The 25267-nt window shown below is 35.2% G+C and overlaps 1 protein-coding gene across 2 annotated transcripts in view; it reads right to left on the bottom strand.

The window, feature by feature from the left end:
- Positions 1-381: 381 nt before the first annotated feature.
- Positions 382-25267, bottom strand: part of LOC106880544 (suppressor APC domain-containing protein 2) — a 92497-nt gene continuing 67611 nt past the window's right edge. For both annotated transcript variants that reach the window (XM_014930533.3, XM_089344266.1), the window contains 4 exons: positions 22876-23019; positions 19032-19133; positions 5608-5715; positions 382-2517 (listed from right to left, as the gene is read on the bottom strand). In XM_014930533.3, the coding sequence (XP_014786019.1) occupies positions 2395-2517; positions 5608-5715; positions 19032-19133; positions 22876-23019 (477 nt within the window). In that variant the 3' untranslated portion in view covers positions 382-2394. The remainder of the gene's footprint in view (positions 2518-5607; positions 5716-19031; positions 19134-22875; positions 23020-25267) is intronic.

Raw genomic sequence — 25267 nt, 5'->3', positions numbered from 1 at the left:
TTATTTTCGGTTCCAACATACAAAGTAGGAATTAAATATGCTGTAAAATGACTAAGATAAATAAATAAAGTTTTAAAAATATATCAAAATGAAATAACAAATGTAAATCTGTATACACAAAACACGTTTTTTTTTTTTTTATATTTTCTTCTTTTTCTGTTTTGAAGTTTTAGAGAATGACAGCAGAACTGAAATTAATTATAAAAATTTTTAAATTACAAGAAAAGGAGGGAAAACATCAGGTAAAAACTGAGAATTTTGACACACAAAAGCCCTAATGTTAACCAGGGGCTCCAAGTTTTTAAATAATTACAACAATGAAACATAATAATTAATATCTGATACATTTGGGTGTGACTGTGGTAAGGAGTTTGCTTCCCAACCATATGGTTCTGGGTTCAGTCCTATTGTGTGGCATCTTCTACAAGTATCTTCTATTATAGCTCCAAGTTGACCAAAGCCTGGAAACTAAAAGAAGCCCATCATAATTTCATTGAATAACTGAGCTAACTTTTCATGTGTGTATGGGAGCGAGGTGAGCCAGAAATTTGGCACCCTATCATTACCAGGGGATTTCCACTTATGAGCCTTTGTGAGTGTCGTCCTTAGGTCTTCTATTGTTATGTCTTCCCATGCTTATTCTGGTAAGTTTTGGTAGGATCCTTTTGTGCATCTAATACAGTCTGCATTTTCATCGTAAGTCTTTTCATCACCCCAGATATTTTTCCAAAAGTTTTCAATTTCTTCCATGGCAGGTGGTGGGGTTTTCAACAGTTATTTTCTCCTTCCCTATTTCTCTGTTGAATGTTTTCACACTGGATGTGAACAGCTTATTTTGCTTGTAAAACTTGTTTCTCTTCTAAAATCTTCATATTCTTTGAGCTTTTGCTTGAACTTTTTGTTGCAGTGTTTCTTTTGCTGAAATCAGTTCTTCTCTTGGTGAGAATCTATGTTTTTTTCTCCATCTTTCTTCTTTTCTGGTTTTTACAGCGTTTTTTATTATTATTATTATTATTATTATTATTATTATTATTGTGGTGGTGGTGGTGGTGATAATGATGATGACGACGACAGATTTTATCAAACCGTGAAGGAATATAGCAGTGCTATGAAAACTTGGCCTTGTTTAAGGCGGTGAAAAGTTGATTACACTGGCCCCAAGGGCTTGATTAATAATTTATTTTATTGACTTTCCAATGATGAAAGGCAAATTTAACTTTGTCAGGATTTGAACTCCGAGCATATAAGGCCATGACTAAATATCACAAGATGGTTTGTTTCATGATTTGATGATTCTGCTAAGCCAGCACTTTCATAATAATCATTTTTCTAACATAAGTACAAAGCCAGAATTTAATTTTTTTTTTTTTGAAAGGGAAGGAGAGAGGCTAGTTGATTATATTAATCCAGTTCTTAAGTGGTACTTTATTTTTATCACCCATCCAACCACCCCCAAAATATGAAAAGGTAAAGATGACTTTGGAAGGATTTGAACCTCAATTTTAAGAGCCAAAAGAAATGCTGCAAGGCATTTTTCTGATGCCTTAATGATCATGCTAATCCACTGCAAAGTTAATAATTAATAATAATTTTTAATCTATGCACAAGGCCACAAATTTTTGTGAGTGAGAATTTAGTTTATTAAATCAACATTAGGGCTTTATTTATCAACCCCACCCCAAATAAAAGGCAATGTAGCCTTTTATGGGATTTGAACTCAAAATGTAAATAGCCAGAACAAACACACCACAATACACTTTGACCATTGATTTTAATGATTCAGCCAAATAATAATGGTTTCTTGCTGAGGCACAAGGGCACAGATATTTGGAGGAAAGGAGCAGTCAGCTGAATCAAATCACAGTACTTGACCAGTATTTATATTGCTGAATATACCACAGTCTGGAAAGATGAAACAATACAGTTGTTCTCAGTGGCCTAGAACTCGGAACACAATACATACATCAAAAAATTTAATATGATACTGAACATTTAATATGATACCAATCACTTTTTTCAATAACGGTTTCAAATTTTGGCACAAGGCCAGCAATTTCAGGGAAGGGGTTAAGTCAATTACATCGACCCCAGTGCATGACTAGTACTTAATTTATTGACGACAGATGACAGACGAAAATGCTGCTAAGCATTTTGCCTGGCATGCTAACTTTTTTCAATAAAAATAATTTTAATTTAGACCATAAAGAAATATACCATAAGGCATTTCACTCTGTCAGTTTATCATTTATGCCAATGAAGATAAAGATAAATAAAAACACATTGTGGAGATTGTGAAGATAGAATACACCAAGAGGACCTTTAGCTTCCAAATTCTGGTTAAAGGTTTTGAAGAGATTACAGGTGAGCAATAACTCAGTAGAATTGTCCATGTTTTCACATGAAAGTGGTATCATCCAAATTGGGTTTGTTCTGAGATCGGGATTCAAAGAGTTCTCTAATCAAGGCAGATTTTTCTTGCTCAAGCAGTGTTATCTTATCACATTTTGTTGAAATCTCCTGTAAAATAAATAAATAAATAAATAAGTAAATTAATACACACACACGCACACACACAAGTACATACATGGTTTCTATGGCTGGATATCCCTCCTAATGCCAACCACTTTACAGAGTATATTGGATGCTATTTTGTATGGCCCCCAGTACTAGCGAAGTCACCATGTGGCTTGCAAGACCAAAATCTTCTTTGACTGTGTTAGGCTACAGTAGAGAAGGAGTTGGTATTATGCTAAACTATGAGATGAGAAAGTATGAAAGAAGATAACAAGAGAAGAGGTTTTGTGCTATAGAGGAGTTACATAGCTACTCACATTATAGAAGAGTAGGTGGAAGTAATGGGATGGAGCTGGGAAGAGAGATAAAATAGTAATGCCAATTCCACATAAAAAGCACCCAGTATACTCAGTAAAGTGGTTGGCATAAAGACGAAACCAAACCAAACCAAAACAGACTATGGAATCTAGTGCAGTTCTTAGCTTTGCAAGCTCCTGTCAAACCATCCAACCCATGCCAGCATGGAAAACAGATGTTAAATGATGATGATGAAAACAAGGTGTCAGAGTGGATTCTCGAGGTATAAGAAGGTGAGTAGAAGTGATTGGAGACAAAAGAACAGCAGGTGGGTACAAGAGTGAGGAAAGAGTAGAGACAGGAAACAGGTGAGGGGACCATATAATGAATAAAAAACAAGGTTCAGGAGTGGTTAATGATGACTATATATTAGTGGGATGGTAAGGAAGAGTAGGTAATGACTGTAAAAATTGGGTAGAGATGAAGGGTGCATATAGTAAATGTTGGACGACAATACATATGAGTTGGGAGGGAAAAAGGGAACAGTAAGTGATGACTGACAGTACACACACACATTTTAAGAACCATTTAAATAAAAAAAAGATACTCCCATAAGGGACAGAGTGAACTGACAAAGGATCAGCAAATATGAATGGGCTGCTATGAGAAGGGTACTGAGTGTTTAGAGGGATCAAAATTTTTCTTCGAAACACAATATTCGAACTAGGTGCAATACTTATACTTTAAACACGTTTTAAAAATCTGTCAAGATTAGAATATAAATAGGACACTGTGTTTTTAGTAAGCATAAGCATGACACACCAAGATCCAATATAATTTTATTATATAAACTCATGCCTTCTTTAGTAATTTCCACTAAAATTCAACATAGGACGCACTAGTCCATGTGAAAATTTAAAGAGAAAATCATAGCCTGGATGGGATAATAAACCACAGTGCAAAATTAGTAACTGTTTGATTAAAATAACCTGTCTTTGTGTATGTGTGTGCGCACATGCATGCGTGCGTGCGTGCATGTGTGTTTTCTCCTACTTCTAAAGCAGGAAGAGACAGCATTGAATAATAATAATAAACATCAGAGATAGTCTTCTAATTGGATGATTTCATTGTTGAATTTGTAAGCTTTCCTATTGCAGGGAGTAGGGTAATGTTGCAGTAAGTGAGCAAACTTACTATAATAAATCATTCAACTATGAAGAAGGAGTGTCATTTTTTCCTTTTCCTTTTATAGACAATGTGAAGAAAGAAAACTAAATATGTTATGTTTATGTATATATTTTGCAAGATTCCTGATGTGAAATCATGTGTTGAAACAGATATTGTTATATTTGGGGATGGTCATTCTTTTGTCAATTAATCACATGCACTATGTACTTGATCTTTACTTCAGCTTTATTATTATTATTATTATTATTATTATTATTATTATTATTTTAGTATCCTTTGCCTTGGTCTTTTGTCACACATCCAGTGACTTCGTCAGTGACTTCGTCAGTGACTCTCCATCCCATGTGTCTCCTCTTGTTCTGTTTAGTCCATTCTCAGACAATGGATTAAACAGAACAGGAAGAGACACATGGGATAAAGAGTTGCTGAAGAGGTCACAGGATGTGTGATGGTAGATTTCATACAAAAGACACTAAAATAATAATAATAATAATAATAATAATAATAATAATGAAGCTGAAGTAAAGATCAAGTACATAGTGCATGTGGTTAATTGGCAAAAGAATGACCATCCCCAAATATAACAATATGTTTTTTTAACTCATTTCAATTATGGAAATAACCCACCATTCTAAACTCACATTCTCTGTCTTTTCATCATCATCATCTTTTAATGTCCATTCTCCATGCTGGCATGGTTTGACAGGAGCTGACCAGCTGGAGAGGTGCCTGGGTTCCATTTGTCTGCTGTGGCATGGTTTCTATGGTTGGATGCCCTTCTAATGTCAACCACTTTACTGAGTGTATTGGGTGCTTTTACGCATCACCAGCATGGCTACTTTTATGTGGCACCAGTATGGGTGTTTTCTATGCTGTACTGGCACCTTCTACGTGGCACTGGCACAGTTCACATTTTATGAATTATTAAAAATCTGTACAGAGTATACATCTTCTGTTCTCTATTCATATTTTAGGCAGGTATAAATTTGAAGCTTTTCATTTTCTGAAGCTCTTTATTAAAACATAGAGAAACATATCTTTCTCACACTTTCTTTTATACATCTATGATTTCTCTCTCCATCAAACACATCTATTATCTCTAGCATGAACCAACAAGAGAACTTCTATGTAATCACTCAAAATACTAGAAATAACATCCACACCTCCCTCAAACCACACCCCACTGTCATGAATTACTGAACACTTGAACTACTGACACTATACTTGAAAATAAAAAGGAAATGATAAAGCTGAAATACCTTTGATAGTAGATATGTAAAATCAAAGAAAAATTGGGACAAAACAACTATATTTTATGTTTATATATATATATTCTCTCCTCCCACCTCTCTCACCCTCTCATTCTCTCCAACACAATTGCAGAAATAGAGACACACATACAAACTTCAAAGCTAATAAATATCATGTAAATAAGTAATGTATTATTCATAGCCATTAAACCAAAACATTTAGGTCTGCCACAGTTTTACATAAAACAAGATATACTCAACTATAAATTAAAGGAAGATCTAAACCAGATTAATAAGCTCAATCAAATGTTTGCTTTTAAAACCCATTTGAACACATGTTCATAGTATGGATACTTGCCTGTGTCAGTTGTCTGTTTTGTTCTTTCAGCATCTTCATACGACCTTCATCTGATGGAATTGTCTGTCCAATATTACTAACAGCTAGATTCATGTGTAGCGGGAAGCCCTGAAATATAATTTGTGAAATAAAATAAATAAAAAAATCATCAGGCATGGCTGTGTGGTAAGAAGTTTACTTCCCAACCATATGATTCCAGGTTCAGTCCCACTGTGTGGCACCTTGGACAAGTTTCTTCTACTATAGCCTCAGGCGGAAAAAAACCTTGTAAGCAGATTCAGTAGATGGAAAGTGAAAGAAGCCTGTCATGTATATATATGTGTGTGTGTGAATATATATATATGTGTGTGTGTGTGTGTGTGTGTGTGTGTGTGTGTGTGTGTGTGTGTGTGTGTGTGTGTGTGTGTGTGTGTGTGTGTGTATATATACATATATAGTAGCTTCTGTTACCTAGGTGACCAAGTCAGTAGCAGGGGGAGGGGGGTGCTCTGAGAGCTAGAACAAGAATAGGTTCAGAGAGCTCCTACTTCTGTTGGTAACAAAAGGCCTCTCCCACGGAGTGAAAGGCAAATTGTATGATTCCTGTGTGCAAACAACCATGCTACACCCCAGTGAAACATGGGCTGTTACTACAGAGGACATGTGTAGGCTTGAAAGAAATGAAGTTAGTATGCTTCGCTGGATGTGCAGTGTTTGTGTGCATGTATGATAGAGTGTAAATGTCTTGAGAGAAAAGTTGGGCATAAGAGGCATCAGATGTGGTGTGCACTGGTATGGTCATGTGATGCATACGGATGTGGACAGTTGTGTGAAGAAGTTCTGATCTCTACCAGTGAAAGGAAGCTGTGGAAGAGGGAGACCCAGGAAGACATGGGACAAGGTGGTGAAGCATAATCTTCAAATGTTGGGCCTCATGGAGGCAATGACTAGTGACTGAGATCTTTGGCGATATGCTATGCTTGAGAAGACCTATCAAGTCAAATGAAATCATAGTTGTGGCTGTTGTCAGTGTCATATCACTGGCACCTGTGCCGGCGACACGCAAAAAGTTTTGTTATCTCTAGTTCCAGATCTTTATTTCTGGATCATTTATCCATATCTGTTATTGTTATATATTCTTTCTTTTAAATGTCCTACTTTGATTTCTTGTATGTTTTGGCTTTGAGAATTTTTCTTCTTTAGTTAGCTGTTTTGTTAGGATCCAACATTATGTTTAAATCATGATTATTTTCTTTCCAAATTTCATTAAGAGAATATTGTAGGAGTTTCATTTTGGGGAATTGATTGTATCTAATATATACTTGTAGAATACATTCATATTCTTCTTGTGTCCATTTACACCATTTTGTGTTTCATTTGGAATACATTAATTTTATAAGTTACAGACAAACAATTTACAAATAAATTACTGTACATCTTATACAGTTATTTTTCAACATTTTCATCATTTTTTTCAGTTTGATTCATTGTTATATAAACAAAGTTAATGGATATTTTTCAGAACATTCAAATAGCTTACTTTGATATTAAATGTCTATCAGTGTTCTTTTTGTGTTTTCTCTTTAGATCTCTCCTGATGGTGTTCTCTCATTTAACATCATTCAGTAATCTCTAGTAACTGCTGCTGGTATTCTCTTACAGTATCAGCCTTTGCTATTAACATTCTGAGTCCAAATCCTACCAAGGTCAACTTAGTATCGGGGTCAATTTAATCAACTATTTTCCTTCCAACAAAAATGTGCAGCTTTGTGTGTATGTTAGAAATTATTATTATTATTGTAGGTGAGGCATAGCTGTGGTTGAGAAGCTTGCTTCCTAACCATGAACTCTTGGGTTCAGCCCTATTGCATAGCAGCTTGGGAGAATGACTTCTACTACAGCCCTAGGCTAACCAAAGCCTTGAGGGTGGATTTGAAAAAAAAAATCCATCATGTGTGTGTGTGCATATGTGTTTCTGTGTACCTTTGTTTTGACATCATTGTTGTAAACAAACATCACCATCATACAAGTGAGGTTGTTCATTTCTAGTCTTTGATGAAAATCAATGTCTGCTTATGTGGAACTATTATCCACCTTGGAAACAGGTGGGACTGACAACAGGAAAGTCATCTGACTGTAGAAAACCTGCCTCAACAAATTCCATTTGACCCATGCCAGCATGGAAAAGTGAATATTCAATGATTATGATGTTGTTATTAACTGAGCAGTGGAGTGGTAGAAAGAATTATACACTATACTAACTGCAAATACTTAAGAACTTTATTATTATCCTTCCTTGTTCTCAATTCAAATTCTACTAGTATCAAATTCAGTTTTCTTTCAACTGGGTCATTAAAATTAGTATTAGTTGCAATAAACTCAGTTCAAATTAATTAGCTACAGGATTTCTTTAAGTATTTGTGGATGGACACAGAAATCATTATTATTATTATTATTACTAAGCTGACAAGCTGGCAGAATCATTGGGTTAAAGCAACCAACTAGTCCCCACCCCTCAAATGAAGTAGAAAAAGTTATTATTTTTATTACTTTTACTATAAGGTGGCAAACTGGCCGAATCGTTACCCTATCGGGCAAAATGGTGAGCAGCATTTCATCAGCATTTACATTCTGAGTTCAAATTCTGCCAAGATCCGCCTTGCCTTTCATCCTTTCAGGGTTGATAAAGTAAGTACCAGTGGAATACGAGGGTCAATATAATCAACTAATCCCCTCCTCAAACTTACTGGCCTTGTGCCAAAATCTGAAATCATTATTACTATTACTATAATACTATAGAGAAGCCATGTGGCCTAGTGGTTCAGATGTTGACCATATGATTAAAAATTTTGGGGTTTGACTCCTGGACTATACAACATGTCTTTGAGCAAAGTCCTTCATTTCAAGTTACTCCAATTTACTCGGTTGAAATTAAGTGGCAACCAACTGTTAGTGCAGGCCCTCCCGCCTTCTGATTGTCAAATCCTCAATATTCTATTGGATTAAGGTAGAGGATATCTATGTCAGCTTGTGACTACATAAACACCTAAAACATCAAAAGGATAATACTACCAAATCATTCTTGTTTGCAAGTAACACTTATGCTTTGCCATTACAATATATTTTTCTCTTATTAACATTAAATTTTGTAAAGAAATAAATCATACTATTAAATTGATCTCAGAACCTTTTTTAATAGCATAGGAGTGATCAAAACTAAATCAATTTAGAGTGAAATTTGAACTAGTGAGGGAATAAATTAGTTCATGTAAAATATCTAATAGAGCTTTCCACCAGCTGTAGCAGCTGCACCATAAATAACAATTAAAAAACAATATCTATGACATTTTTAAAAGCATTCATTTATCTTTTCTTTTTATTACTATTAGTTAATGTGAAAAGTGATTGTCATTGTAGCCTTTTTTGACCTTACTGGACAGGGCTCTATGGATAACTGACATTGACAATACAACCCATGAAGGTTCTGATACAGGGAAAGCGGGTAGTTAGAGAAATTCATAGAATTGCAGTTCTAGGAGAGTAAAAATAGGAAATGCTTAGTATGAAGTGAAGCTTCCATCTAGAAGTTGCAGACTTGGTTTACTGAGAAATTAGCTCTACAGTGCAGAAGCATTTGTATATCTTTTATTTTCAAAGGGATTATATCTAACTTAAAGATCAAACCTGAGATTTTTAGGATGCAACAAGAAGAAGATTTGACATTCATGTATTTATCCAAGGAATTAGCAGTCCCAGTGATAAGAAGCAAAATTAAAGAATCAAAATTGCATTGAAAATTTGAGTATAGAGAATCTTACTTTTTATGTTACATCATTCATAAACTTCTAGAATACTTAACCATTTTGGACTGTGAACTCAAACTCAAAATAAGCCTTGAAAATTCTCGTAAGTATATTTACCAAAATGATAACAGGTAACAACTTGAGATATTTCTTTCTATCTCTAATCAAATATACTAATTAACACTTTGATATCATTAAAATTTGTTTTAGCAACCTACAAGAGGTAACAAGTTTACCTGTATAATTCTCAAATTTATCTCTACTCCTTCTCCTAATTCTAGTTTCTTTCCTCTGTATGCAACATTATAACAGCCACAAAACTCAGTTTAGAGGGAGGAAAAAAGAAACAAAATCATGTTATAAAGTACAGCTAAAACTGCTTGATTGTTATCTAAAACTAATTCATATGTAAGCTGCAATTTTTCCCAACTGAATAATTGGTATATCAGGTACAATTGAATAATTAGCAGAGCAGAGGAATTAGTAAATTTAAGAGCTAATTAGAATGTTGTTCCTAATGGATTGAAACTTTGACATTTAAAATGCACAACTTTATTAGAATGTATATATAATAACAAAAATCAGTAACAAAAATAACAACAACAACAACTTCCATAAATGTGATAAATTTTCCCAAAATTATAGGAGTTGTGTGTAATTAAGTAATTAGTTGATATTGTCAGCAGAAATCACAATCATATTGCTCATTGAAAAGTGAAAACATCTAAATTATATGCAGTTCTGCATTTGCATGGCATGCAAGGTATGCACATATGTATGCATGCATATTTGTATTATTAAGATTCAGGTTAAACCGTTATAACTCACGCACTCTGGCAACAACAATCTTGTATTAATATAGAGAAAAAAAATGTGTTGCAGTAGTTCTGCAGTGGGGAATATGATATTGTTTACTGTTATGATATCAATGGTTTGTTTAAATGCAATGAGATGCTGATATAAATTCGATGAATGACTTTTCAGACATAGTCCAAGGACCAGTTTAAAATGTATTTTGATGAGTTAAGGAAATGATTTTTGTTTCTGTCCTGATTGGCTACTCAGTACATTTAAAAGAAAGGTAAGAAGGTATGAAATATAAATATCACATCTACAATAGACACAATTGAATGATTTGTGGAAATATGAAAGTGATTTCAATGCTACAAGGCAAACAAAGCAGTTACAGCATGACTATATATATATATATATATATATATATATACTCTTTATTCTTTTACTTGTTTCAGTCATTTGACTGCGGCCATACTGGAGCACCACTTTTAGTCGAGGAAATCAACCCCAAGACTTATTCTTTGTAAGCCTAGTACTTATTCTATCGAACTCTTTTGCCAAACCACTAAGTTATGGGGACGTAAACACACCAGCATTGGTTGTCAAGCGATGTTGGGAGGGGGTGAACAAACACAGACACACAAACACACACACATATACATATATTCGACGGGCTTCTTTCAGTTTCCGTCTACCAAATCCACTCACAAGGCTTTGGTCGGCCTAAGACTATAATAGAAGACACTTGCCCAAGGTGCCATGCAGTGGGACTGAACCCAGAACCATGTGGTTGGTAAGCAAGCTACTTACCACACAGCCACTCCTGCGCCTATATAATAAAAAATACCAATTTTTAAAAAATGTTTATAAAATATAATTAAATATTCATAGAATTAGTATCTAAACAAAGTAGAAAAGGGGCTAGAACTTCTCATAAAACAACTAAAATGTCTCTACTAATTATTATACCTTATAACTACAACTTTTGCTTTACTTAATATATGCATATCATACATACTACATTGCTAAAATCTGAAAATGTGTTTCTGAAAAAACTCGAAATGGTACACAAATTCTGAAATCAAATTTGGAAACAACACCCATAGTTTAGTTACAAAAAATATTTTGCAGAAAAAAAGCAATAGATCTTTATTCAAAATGCACTCTAGTGTTACCAATTTTTTGTCTGTGTCACTTATTTTATTTACTATGTTGATCTATTTGCTTCACTTAATCCAGACAAAAGCTAGGTATTTCTGTTGCTTAATGGCTGAGCAGTTGGCTTTAGCTAAAGTAGTAAACTTCCACTGAAATAATTTTACCTGCAAGGAACCAATTAAAAATATATCCAACAGAAAATGTTTTCTGTAATATGTCTGGAAAAAAAAAAACTGACAAACTCTGAAATGAACTAGAAATAGGACAAAACTTTAATATGATGTTGTTTTATACTCACAGACTTTCCTCAGTCACAGAATCAGATGGGCATGACTGTTTGAACGTTAGTGATTTGGCACACTGAACTTATTTTGGTGACAGTATTTTTTGGCACTGCAGACAAACATGCACACATGCATGCACACACACAGAAATATACATATACAGATAGAAAGAGAGAGAAAGAGATGCAACAGTTTATTAATTGAACATGACTGACATAAACACATTCCATCTCCTCAAACACAAAGAGAAATATGCTCACACATGTAAACAGAGAGAGAAAACAAGAGACACATTAAAACATCTGATATCAAATCAGTGATACCAAATATACGGTACCATAATGGCTAAAGGCTGCACCAAATTATCACATGCCTGCAAACCATACTCATCAAACACTATACACAGCCACAAGAAAATAGAAACAGTATTTGTTACTTTTCTAAACACTGCAGTTGTTTGGTAACCCAAAATAATTGATAACAAAAAATAAAAGCCACTATACCGTGAGGAGATTCACCTTGTCTGTCATTACCTTATATGCTTATTGAAATGAACCAAGAGAAGCCACTTGCATTATTCCTCAACATTCCTCATCATCTTAACATCCACTTTTCTATGCTCACATGGGTCGGATGGAATTTCCTGAGGCAGATTTTCTACAACTGGATGCCCTTCTTGTCATCAACCCTCACCTATTTCCAGTTAGGTCATATTTCCCCATCACCAGACATTATTATGGAAATGAAGGACACTGCTTGCATGTTGGTGACATTCGTTTACAACAATCATGCAACATCAAGGCAAGTAACACACATTCACTCACACATACATATGATAAGCTTCTTTCAGTTTCCATTAACTAAATCCACTCACAAGGCTTTGATCAGTCCAAGGTCATAGTAGAAGACACTTGCCCAATGCACCACAGTGTGGGACTGAACCCAAAACCATATGTCTGGGAAGCAGGCTTCTTACCACACAGCCATGCTTGTGCTTATTTTATATCATATTTTCTGAACAATTGTTTCTATGGTTACAGGTTAGCCATGGGTTAATCACTGGTTCATTGCATTTATGATGGTAATCATGACAAAGGAAGTCTACATGACTTGAGAAGAAACAGATATTAGTTTGAAAGCTCCACTTCATCAGTTCTTTTCCCATCCTCATGTTTCATTAACTCTAGATGCATATTTGATACTAGATATATCTTACACTAATACTAGACACTTTGTCTATTTTTGTTATTTATTTATATATATGCGTTTGAGGAGAGAGAAAGAGAGAGAGAGGTGTGTGTGTGCACGCATGCATGCACATATCTGTATGAGTAAGAGTTAAAGGGAAAAAAATTTAATGAGGGAAAAACAGAAAGGATATGTGAAAGCAAAATGGTAATGGTAAAAGTATAAGGAAACAAAGACAGGAAGGAAGAAAATGTTTGATAAAATCAAATAATGGTACATGCAAACACATACACAGATAGATAGATAGATAGAGAGAGAGAGAGAGAGAGAGAGAGAGAGAGAGAGCTAAGAGAGAGAGAGAGAGAGAGAGCTGAGAGAGCTAAGAGAGAGAGAGAGAGAGCTAAGAGAGAGAGAGAGAGAGAGAGAGCTGAGAGAGAGCTGAGAGAGAGCTGAGAGAGAGAGAGAGAGAGAGAGTTAAGAGTTAGAACTAATTGATTGACATATCAGGTCGAGTATGAAATGTCACATTTGCTATACGATACTAATTGATAAATAAGGTATACTTTTATTAATAATGTAATGTAATGTAATTAACATCAGTGAAAAATAGCTGCTCATTACAAAGAAAATGATTAGTGTTGGTCTCTGGGTGAGGCCTTCTTACACACAAACATATGCATGCATGTGCATACATAAGAACACACACATGCATGCATGCACACAGACACACACACACACATCCTTGAGACTGTAATCAAAAACATCAGGATAGGGAAACACCAGGAAGGGACTTAATTGCTGAAGACTAGAACAAAAAGACTGAACTTTTGTCAGCGGTATCTGATTGACCTTTACCAGCAAGTTTTTAGTAGAAACATAGACATACGAAGCTGGTTAGCACCGGCAGAAACAAAACTGACACCCCAAAACAATAAAATTCATCTGACAATTAAGTACTGGCCAACTGGATGCCAGAATATCACATATAGAATGTATAAAGCCTGTCTGATCCTGTTCTTCCTGTTAGTAATAATCCTTTCTACTATAGGTACAAGGCCTGAAATTTTGTGGAAAGGGGTTAGCTATTTATATCAGCCTCCAATGCTTAACTGCTGCTTATTTTGTTGACCCCAAAAGTATGAAAGGCAACGTCAGCTTTGGGAGAGTTTAAAATCAGAATGTATAGCTGGAAGAAAAGCTGCTAAGCATTTGCTCCGGCAATCTAATAATTCTTTTTTACTCTAGGCACAAGGCCCGAAATTTTGGAGGAGGGGGCCAGTCGATTAGATTGACCCCAGTACACAACTGGTAGTTAATTTATTGAACCTGAAAGGAAGAAAGGGTAAGTCGACCTTGGCAGAATTTGAACTCAGAACATAAAGACAGACAAAATACCGCTAAGCCATTTGCCTGGCATGCTGTTTCTACCAGCTCACCGCCTAAGCCATCTAACAATTCTGTCAGCTCAATGCTTTCCATTGTGATAGTAATAGTAGCTAAACAAAGAGTGAGAAAGAAAAAAAGAACTGATGTCAGAAGTTAAGAGACACAAGAGGAACTTGATCACAGTCTGGCTGGATTACAAGAAAGCATTTGACTGTGTTACCTACTCATGGATGCTACAGTTCTATAGACTAGATTTGGTAAACTTCAAGATGCCATTATCAAGGCCAAAGACAACCTACCTTCATCCTGTGCCATCTTTCTGAAGCTTAATAGAAATAGTTCTATTGTAACTAAAAAGATACAGAATCACAGAGACAGTCTCTCTTTCTCTCTTTCTCTCTCTATGATTCTGTCTATACTTTTAGTAAACCTCTTGTCCTTTTTTGCTAAAGAAACCTAAAAGATGGGAGATTAGCTTACAGGAGAATCATCAACATTGCTTCTTTGTGGATGATCTGAAACTCTATGGCAAGAATATGGATGGTACAAAGGAAAGCTTTGGTTTAGTTACAACATTCTCAAAAAATGTAAGAATGGAAAATTGGCCAGGATGTTTTTATTGTTTTTATTAATAAATGTTTTTATTGTTTCCCAACCACATGATTTTGGGTTCAGATCCATTGCATAGCACCTTGGGCAAATGCCATCTACTGTAGTCCCAGGCTGGCCAAAGCCTTGTGAGAGAATGTGGTAGAAAGAAACTGAAAGAAACATATCATATATGTGTGTGTATGTACATGCACAGACACACAAATACATACATATATGTGCGTGTGTGCATGTGTATATATATATACACAACGGGTTTCTTTCAATTTCCATCTACCATATCTACTCACAAGGCTTTGGTCAGCCCGAGGTTATAGTAGGAGACACTTGCCCAATGTGCCACACAGAGGGACTGAACCCGGAACCATGTGGTTAGGAAGCAAGCTTCTTACCACACAACCATGTTTACCATACCAACATTTGGGTTACTCAATCAAGCACTAGATGAGATTCTGGGAGATATGTTGACAATGGTAATAGTAGCTGTTATGATGTTGCTGGTACATAGGAAGAGGAGGAGGTGGAGACTTTAAATTCAACACACTCAGGATGCAAGCATACATAGAAGTGATACCACTGGTAATCTTCTTAAGATTCATTGAAAATTAATTAGTTAATTAGTAATTAACCAACAACCATATTTGCAAGACTTGGCGAGTGAGTTTGAGCAGTATATGTTTAAGTTCAGCACATGTTTAACCCATAAAATGAAATCAAATTACAAAGGATGACTGGATACATAAATCTTTAATATTGTTCATTCTAAAATAATGTAAACAGTCTTTTTTCTCATTTGATACAATGTCAGGCTTAAATGAAGAAAGATCCTGGAATGGTGCTGGCACAGCAGCTTCTGCACGTGGGCACCTTAAACCACATCCAAATAAAAAAAAAAACCCCCATCTGGCTGATTGGCTTAACCCAGATATATCCACTCAAAATTTCATTACTGTTAACTGTGGAAAGTAGTTTTATATACCAATCTACCAATCTGTCTTTTCTTCATTTATCTTTCACTTGTAACAGTCATTAGACAGCAGCCATGCTGGGGCAACATCTTGAAGAACTTTTAGTTGAATAAAACAACCCCAGTACTTATCTTTTTTCATTTTCTTTAAGCCTTGTACTTATTCTATCAGTTCCTTTTGCCGAACTCCTAAGTTATGGGGATGTAAACACATCAACACCAGTTGTCAAGCAGTGGTGGGGGACAAACATTAACACAAAGACAACAAACACACAGACATATATACGACAAGCTTCTTTCAGTTTCTGTCTGCCAAATCCATTCACAAGGCTTTAGTTGGCCCAAGGCTATACTAGAAGACACTTGCCCAAGGTGCCAAACAGTGGAATTGCACCCAGAATCATGTGGTTGGGAAACAAGCTTCTGACCACACAGTCATGTCTGTGCCTTTTGTTGAGGAATGTCATCTTTGAAACTATTTTTTGTTGAGATATCTCAAGTTTATGACTTGCAGAAAATACCAATTCTATTTCTTTGGTAGATACTTAACATCATTGCTGGAATAATCATAACATTTGATTCCACAGTGAAAGGGTTAAAGTTCACTGAAAGACACACAGATATGTTGTTTTCTCCTTCTGCTTTTCCTACTGCATCTATAATGGTTGGCTATGTCTTCTTGAACCACTTATTTCTCCTCTTCTAACCAAACTTGTTGTGTCCAACCTTCCAAGCCCTGCATTAATCACTTCATTTAGTCCTTCCTTCTTAGAGCTTTGGCCTTCTGACATTTCATCTTTGCTCATGTATTTCCCACAGGTACTGACATACAAAGATTCAATAGGATCGTTAATAACATCAATCTCACTCGCCTAAGAGAAGTGACAAAAGCCATGAACACTGCTCTTTCCTCCAGATCCAACAAGTAAAATAAATACATATATAGTGACTTACATAACATTACCAAAGCTTGTAAAATTGAGTCAGTAAAGCTTAAAGTTATAGAAATCCATCTAATCCATGTAGAGCAGTGGCCCTCAACCAGGGTCCATATGGCATTTGCAGGGGGGGGGGGTGTCTGTATAAAATTTTGTTGTTAACGTTCATGTGCAATAAATTGCTTATACACAAAATATTAAACATTTTTTATACAATTCCTAATAATATTTTATTATAAAAATAGAGTAGAATTTTTTTTTATTTACATTGAATCGTCATGGAGGTTCAGTAGAGTAAAATAGGAATCAAAGGGGTCCATTAGCAAAAAGTGGTTGAGAACAGCTGAGAGCAAAGGAAACCAATAAAAGGAAAAGCATTTATTAGATAATATGACCCTTGATTCACTAACTTATACAGTGAGTGAAACAATTGGTGTGGAAAAACAGTGTAGCCATTTAAAAACAGAGATACACAATTAAAAAGAGGCTTTGTTTACTTCTTGGGTGTGTTAAGGTTTTCATCATGGAATTGTGTCAATGATCAGGTCATAATGGTGAAAGTGAAGATTGTGACCACCATATGGACATATATGAATTTAACAGCTTTTATGCAGTTTTACATGGCTAAATGACTCAACCTGTTGTGATTACAAGATAACCTCATCAACAAAAGTGAGAATGATGCATGTGTGCATGTGTGTGTGTGTGTGTGTATATATATATACATATTCTTTTGTTTTCTTTTACTTGTTTCAGTCATTTGACTGTGGCCGTGCTGGAGCACCACCTTTAGTCGAGGAAATCGACCCCAGGACTAATTCTATGTAAGCCTAGTGCATACTCTATCGGCCTCTTTTGCCGAACCACTAAGTTATGGGGACATAAACACACCAGCATCAGCTGTCAGGTGATGTTGTGGGAATAAACACAGACACACAACCACATGTGAATCGTTGTCGATTTTTTTTTCTCCGTCTTCCTTTTCTATTGGACTTTCCTCTGTTTCTGAAGAAGAGCTTTGCTTGAAATGTAAAACCACTTTTCTTTCCTTCTCTGAGTGTCTACTAATTTTTTACATGTACCACATCCTTGCGTTGTTGTTTTTTGTGCTTGTTCATCGATTTTTTTTGGGGATTTTTATATATATATATATACACACAACGGGCTTCTTTCAGTTTCCATCTACCAAATCCACTCACAAGGCTTTGGTCGGCCTGAGGCTATAGCAGAAGACACTTGCCCAAGGTGTCATGCAGTGGGACTGAATCCGGAACCATGTGGTTGGTAAGCAAGCTACTTACCACACAGCCACTCCTGTGCATTGTTTTAAAGTTCACTTTTCCACATTCATATGGAGTGGACAGAATTTTTTTGAGGCAGATTTTCTACAACTAGATGCCCTTCCTGTTGCCAACCTTTACCTATTTCCAAGTAAGGTAATATTTCTCCATGACCAGACATGCTTTCATGGAAGATTGAAAATAGAGAACGCTGCTTGCAAGATGGTAACATTAGTTTACAACTATCAAGTGATGTCAAGGGAAGGACACACACTCAGATGTATAATATATATATATATATATATATATATATATATACATACATGTAAATGTCAAACAATGAGAATGAGTGCTCAACACTACATTGATGGATAAAATTTCTTTATTTGTGTATTAAGGCTACCATTAGTTTCATGTTAAGAAAAATATTTTAATATGTTAACAATTTTCAAGCTGATCACATGGAGGAATGGTGTTTGTCTCCATTTTATGACTACCAAATCCACTCACAAGCCTTTGGTCAGCCTCCAGGCTGAGGTGTCATGCAAAGGGACTGAACCTGGAACCATGTGGCTGGGAAGTAAACTGCTTACTACACAGCCACACCTGCATATATGATGCTAGTGTCACGTAACTGGCAATGACGAATGACCGAGATCTTTGGCATTATGTCCTGTTTGAGAAGAAGACCCATCAAGCCAAGTAAAGTTGTATTTGTGGTGTCACGCAAATGGCACGTAAAAGCACACATTACAATCTCGGAGTGGTTGATGTTAGGAAGGGTATCCAGCTGTAGAAACCATGCTAAATCAGACTGGAGTCTGGTACAGCCTTCAAGCTTGCCAGCCCTGGTCAAACCATCCAATCCATGCCAGCATGGACAACGGACGTTAAATGATGATGATGATAATGATGATGATGATAATGATGATGATGATAATGATGATGATGATAATGATGATGATGATAATGATGATATATGAAGCAAGACTCAAAACAAAATGAAGTGACAAAGTGATAATAAAACACCTAATTACCTTCTCTGAGCTTTCAATCAGTGCTCTTAACTGTTGATTGACTTCAGATATCCTGGTTTTCTGAAAATTCATCCGTTCTTGATTTGCTTCTAATGAAGAATCCTGCAAAATGAAGAATTTAAAAAAAAAATTAATATCTTTTGGCAGCTTTTGTTTTAATTCAGATTCAATCACTTTCCAATAGATTTAGTGAAGTTTAACCCTTTTGAAACCCACCTACCCAAGGTGACCCATGCTTCTCTAATACGAACTCCATGTTTTAAAGTGATCTAAATTAAAACCATTCCTCACGATTCTATGTTAATTTATATTCCAAACATCAGCTTAGTAATGACAAGGTTATTTTGCTAAATTCTTCATTATTTTCAAAATTCATTGAAATGAAGATAGTGTATTTCAACAAAAATATAGTAGCAAAAGGCTTAATGAGAAGTTTAGATATGTGGCTGACTTCCTTTCGAGTGTTGGGCCCCATGGGGGCAATGACCAAGACCTTTGGCATTATGTCGTGCTTCAGAAGAAGACCCATCAATCTGAGCAAAATCGCAGTCATGGCAGGTACTGGTGTCACACAAATGGCACCCGTTTATTAATGATATTTCCTATAACAAAACAAAAAAAAAAACTGTCTTTTTTCAAATTTTCAAATCCCAAAGATTTAGAAAGCTAGTGTTTATCTGCAATTTTTAAAGTATTAAACAAATGAGGAGTAAATCCCCTTTGCATGTAGTTGTAGCTATAGAAAGAATTGAACTTAGCATTGTAATTCCAAGCTGTTTAAAAATTGTGTTGGTCATGGATGCAACTCAATGCCAGAGGTATGACATGAATCCTAGACCCCTTGGCTGGGAGTTAGCTATTCTATATACAATGCAAATAATGAATCATTGTAAATTACACATCCAACTGAAGTTGTAAATTATAATATTCCTGATCATTTCACAAACCATGGTTTTCCATCAGACCAGTATTTTAACTTCAATTTCAGCAGCATTTGCAGAATGAAAGTTTCCCTGAATATCTGGAGCCTATTATTGAAAATTAGTTAAAGTTAACCACATAAAATGCAAGTGTCTTGTTCAAAGACAACAAAATGCCAGCAGCATATTTCAGCTTGCAATTCATTCAAGTTGCTATTTTGTTAGAGTTAATGAAAATTACAGACAAAAATAGCAGCTGATTTCACATGGATAATAATGATTTCCCTTGACTGTGAACAAAGCCAGTATTTGTAGGAGAGAGAGGAAGGGAGTATAGTTAATTGAATTGATTCTAATATATTTCTTTCTATAAAAAGGATCACTTTTCCAGAGATAGATTGCTACGTGTGTGTCTTATTTTTCTGAAAAGATGGTGACTCATTGCTTTCTCCAAAATGAAGTTGTGCCATTCATGCATTTCCAAAAATGCATGAATTTTACAACTTAGTATTTTGATACGAATCATGCTTACAATCACTTAACTCATAGGATCAGTCAAGAAACAACATTTAAAAAAAATATGATAAAAGGCAGCAAGCTGGCAGAATCATTAGAATGTTAGGCAAAATACTTAGCAGTATCTTTCTTGGCTTTTTATGTTCTAAGTTCAAATACTACTGAGATCAACTTTGCTTTTCATCCTTTTGGGGTTGATAAAATAAATACCAGCTGAACACTGGGTTGACATAATTAACTTTCACTCTCCTCAAAATTGCTGGCTTTATGCCAAAATTAGAAAGAATTATTATTAGAAAGAAAATGATATGATATTACTTCTTTGAAGATAACAAGACTTAAATTTAAAAAATAATAAAGTTGGCTCTAGGATGCTGTCACCACCCCAAATGATAACCATTGTTTTCTCCAGGCTCAAGGCCAACTATTGTTAAAAAGGAGATATAGGTGACATAATGAAACCCATCCAAGACTATTAGTCCATCATACTCATCATCATAATCATTTAATGCCCACTTTTCTATGCTTGAGGCAGATTTTCTATGGCCAGATACCTTTCCTGTCACCAACCCTCACCTGTTTCCAAGCAAAGTAATATTCCCCAGAGCCAAACATGTTTTTCATGGAAGAAACTATAAACACATGCATACGCACACACACATATGCACATGCATGCACACACACACATTGGTGTGGGTGCTAGTGTCACATAAAAAGCACCCAGTACACTTTGTGGAGTGGTTGGCATTAGAAAGGGCATCTAGTCATAGAAACCAAGCCAAAACAGACTATGGAACCTGGTGCAGCCACTGGCCTTGCCAGTTTCTGTCAATCAGTTCAACTCATGCCAGCATGGAAAACAGACATTAAATGTTGATGATGATGATGGTGATGAGCTTGTTTCAATTTCCTTCTACAAAATTCACTCACAAGGATTTGGTTGGCCTAGGGCTATAGTAGAAATAGTAGAAGACATTTGCCCAATGTGCCATGCAGTGGGACTGAACCCAAAGCCACAGGGTTGGGAAGTAAGCTTCTCAGCCACACAACCACATTGCTCACAAGAGTGTAGATATCCCATATAATATTCCTCTGTATTTTTCAACTCATGAAATAGGAAAGACAAAATAAACATTTTTATATAAACCCAAGAAGGTGATACACCAAACTATGTACAACATTCAACACCCTGTTGTATAACAAAGTACCCAGTCCAGCTCTTTAAACCTTTTGTTACTCTATTTCCATTGAAATACACTTTTGTTTCAATTAATTTTGAAATTAAAGAAGAATTTAGTAAAGTAATTCTGTCATGATTAAATTGGCGTTTGAAACAAATTAGTATGATATTTTAATAGGTTTTAATTTAGATCACCTTAAAACAAGAAGCTTAAATCATGGAACCAGAGGTGGTCTTAGATAGGTTGGTACCAAAAGGCTTAATGTTTTTACAACCTCCTACACTAGTGTCTCTCTTAGATAGGTACGAAACCTGAATTTTTTTTTTGTTTTTCTTAATATAGAAGAAAGAAAAGTTGTGATGATTGTATCTTTTTTTTTATTAAGAAAGGAAAGATGCTAACAACAAATGATGATAATGAAGATGAGGATAAAAATCAGTTATGTAAATGGAAGTGGCTTCTGTCTGTGTTAACTAGACAATAGAATAAAGTGAGGCAATAAGCAAGAGAGAGAGAGAGAGAGAGAGAGAGAGAGAGAAGTAATAAATATAGAAGAAAAGCTACTAACAAGAAAAAGAAGAAAAGAAATGGACAGAAGCTACTAACAAAAGAGAAGTAGAATCAGCTTTTCCTCATTATTTCAACTGAATGAGAACTAAAGAAAAGAATAAAAAAACGATATGGTTCCAGTGTTTATTGCTTTTCTTTTTGTACTGTCATTGTTAGCAATTCATTTCAATACTATTTATATATCATCATAATTCTGGTTTTACTGTCTATGTTCCCATGCTAGTATGGGTTGCACAGATCTGTAGTACAGCATGTTGCTATTAGTCTTAACCCTTTAGCATGCCGATTACTCTGTGAAATATAATACTTATTTATTCACCTTGTTTTGAATTAATCATGCAATATCCTGTAGCTTCGAGATTTTGATGAGGTGATTGTTTATTTTTAGAATGACATTGTAGGGTAGGTGTGAGAGATGAGATCTGGTTGATTTGAACATAGAACAGGTAGAATATTTGGGTCGGATATGTCCAGATTAAATACTAAAGAGTTAATTCATTGTCATCCCATTCAACACCCTGTTGTAGCCCAACATCCTGAGATTTAACCTGGCTGTCTTTTGTGAGAGAAATTAATAAATAAATTGAGAAAGTCAAGGAAACTACGACTAGGTCTATACTAAGTTGATTGAGCGTAAAGGAAGTGAAATAAACTCACATTGTATGATGACCAAGCAGCAACTTTCTGTTTATCATCAACTGAAGCAATTTGCTTCTGATACCAACGCTTTGCAGACTGTACTATTTCCATTCCTTGTTCCAGAATCTCTTTTTCTTCTTCCAGTTGTCGCATCCGTTTAATCTGAGCAATCAAAACAATTCAAAATGAAAAGACTTTAAGTGTTTTGTAGTAAGAATGATAAACTAAATGCCAGCAAATTTTTTTTTTTTTTTATCATTTTCACAACCATTTCTATTCAATACAACAGTTTTCCTCAAATTCTATACAATGCTATTCATTTATTTGTTCACAACTCTTTCACAACATTAGAATCTAAATTCTATCTCTAGATTATTTCAAATATTACATTTTCTTTCAATCTTTCATGTTCTTTCAATCTTTCATTTTATTCACAGAATCTCATTCATTGATTCTATACAACATGCAACATTTGTGACATATGTGAGGCTGGTCCAAATGAAAACAGCAAACAGGAAAAGAGATTTAAAAAGATGTGTTGTGCATGCATGTATGCACATATGCATATGCATGCATATATGAATACACGTGTGGATGTATGTGTGTGTGTGCATGTTTGTTTTACATATACACAAGAGAGAGATTAAAACATGCGGGGGTGTTGCTTTTTACCAGAGCTTGTATTCTGTGACAAGAAACAAGAGAACCACTAAATAGGAGAAAATATTCCAAAGAAATCAAGACAAAAAGAGGAGTAAACACATGCTGCAAATTTGAAAATGTTTCACACTGCATTTAGGTTGGTAGTCGTGCATGTACACACACACACCAGTGATGAAGTGACTGGTTAAATAATGCATTCAACTGAGTGAATAATGTATTCAAAACTGCATGGTTTGAGTTCAAATCCATTAAGAGCGTTTTGTTGTATATTTAAAGAAAACAATTCAACATACTCAAATTCCTCTAGTTGTTGAAAAAAGCAATCAAATTCTGTGAAAATATTACTTTTGAGCGAATATTATTCTAAGCTGAAGAGGTTTATTATCAGCTTAACATTATATAGCTAGAGCTTCTTGAAAATATTTGCTTGCTTTTATTTATACTCTAGAAAGTGTCTTTCACCATAGCCGCAGGCCAATCAAACCTAGTGAGTGTCTTCAGCAGCTGTGAACAAGACACAGTTGCTGAAGACATTCAAATCCCTACATGGTCATGAACCAACATTTATGGTTCATTGGTGACGTCTGGTTACAGTTTATTGATGACGTCTTTTTTGTCTGGAAAGGATCACAGGATAGTTTTTCTGGCATGCTAATGATTCTGCCATCCCACCACCTTAATAATCCTTTCTGCTATAGACATAAAGTCTGAAATTTGGGGGAGGGGCTTGTCAATTACATAGACCTCGTTATTCAATTGGTACTAATCTCATCAACCCCAAAAGGTTGAAAGGCAAAGTTGGCATTGGCAGAATTTGAACTCAGAATGTAAAGACAGACAAAATGCTGAAACAAGTAAAAGAGTAAAAGAGATCGACAGGGCAAACCACTGACTGAAGTCATTCCCACCATGAGCATCCTATTTAATATTTCTCAGGTACCACATATCTAGGACTCCATTTTCTTATGTTCTCCCTACAATTTAGGGGTGATTTGGCTACTATGAGCAATCACGTAGGAGTTCCATTGTTGGCTCTGATATCCCCTATTTAATCTTTTTGATACCATGTTTCTGCTAAAATACATTACATTTGTTTCAATTAATTTTGAAATGATGAAGAATTTACTGAAATAACTTTGCTGTCATTAAGCTAGTGTTTGGAACACAAATTAACATGGAATTTGAATGGAAGGTTTTAATCTAGATCACTTTAACCCTTTAACATTCAGATTACTCTGTCAAATGCAATACTTATTTATTTATTCACATTGTTTTGAATCAATCATGCATTATCTTGCAGCTTCAAGATTTCAATGATGTGATTGTTTATTTGTAGAATGATGTTGTAGGTTAGGCGTGAGAGATGAGATTTGGCTGGTTTGAACAGAAAACAGATAGGATATTTAGGTCAGATATGGCTGGTTTAAATGATAAACGGTTAAAAGAGGGAATTTATACCATAGAACTAAGGACAGAATCAGGAGAGTGGGTATCAAAAGGGTTAAAATAGATGAAAGTTTTATATATGAAGTGAAAACAAGAAAAAAAAAAACAAGGCTCAGAATATGAGACTGAAACAGCTTCTAAATGCTATAGCAACATCTATGTTACTACAGGTAAAAACTACAAAACGAACCACATTACCAAAATAGTTGGTGAATGAGAAGAGACAGATTACATAAATTCTTTTAAAATAGAAAAAAGAAATAAATGCAAGCTTTTCTGAAGAATTGACAGAGCTATGTAG

Source organism: Octopus bimaculoides, chromosome 2 (assembly GCF_046866305.1).
Source record: "Octopus bimaculoides isolate indiv1 chromosome 2, ASM4686630v1, whole genome shotgun sequence".
Taxonomy (NCBI): domain Eukaryota; kingdom Metazoa; phylum Mollusca; class Cephalopoda; order Octopoda; family Octopodidae; genus Octopus; species Octopus bimaculoides.
The sequence above is the reverse complement of the archived record's forward strand: the minus strand, read 5'-3'. Positions and strand labels throughout refer to the sequence as shown.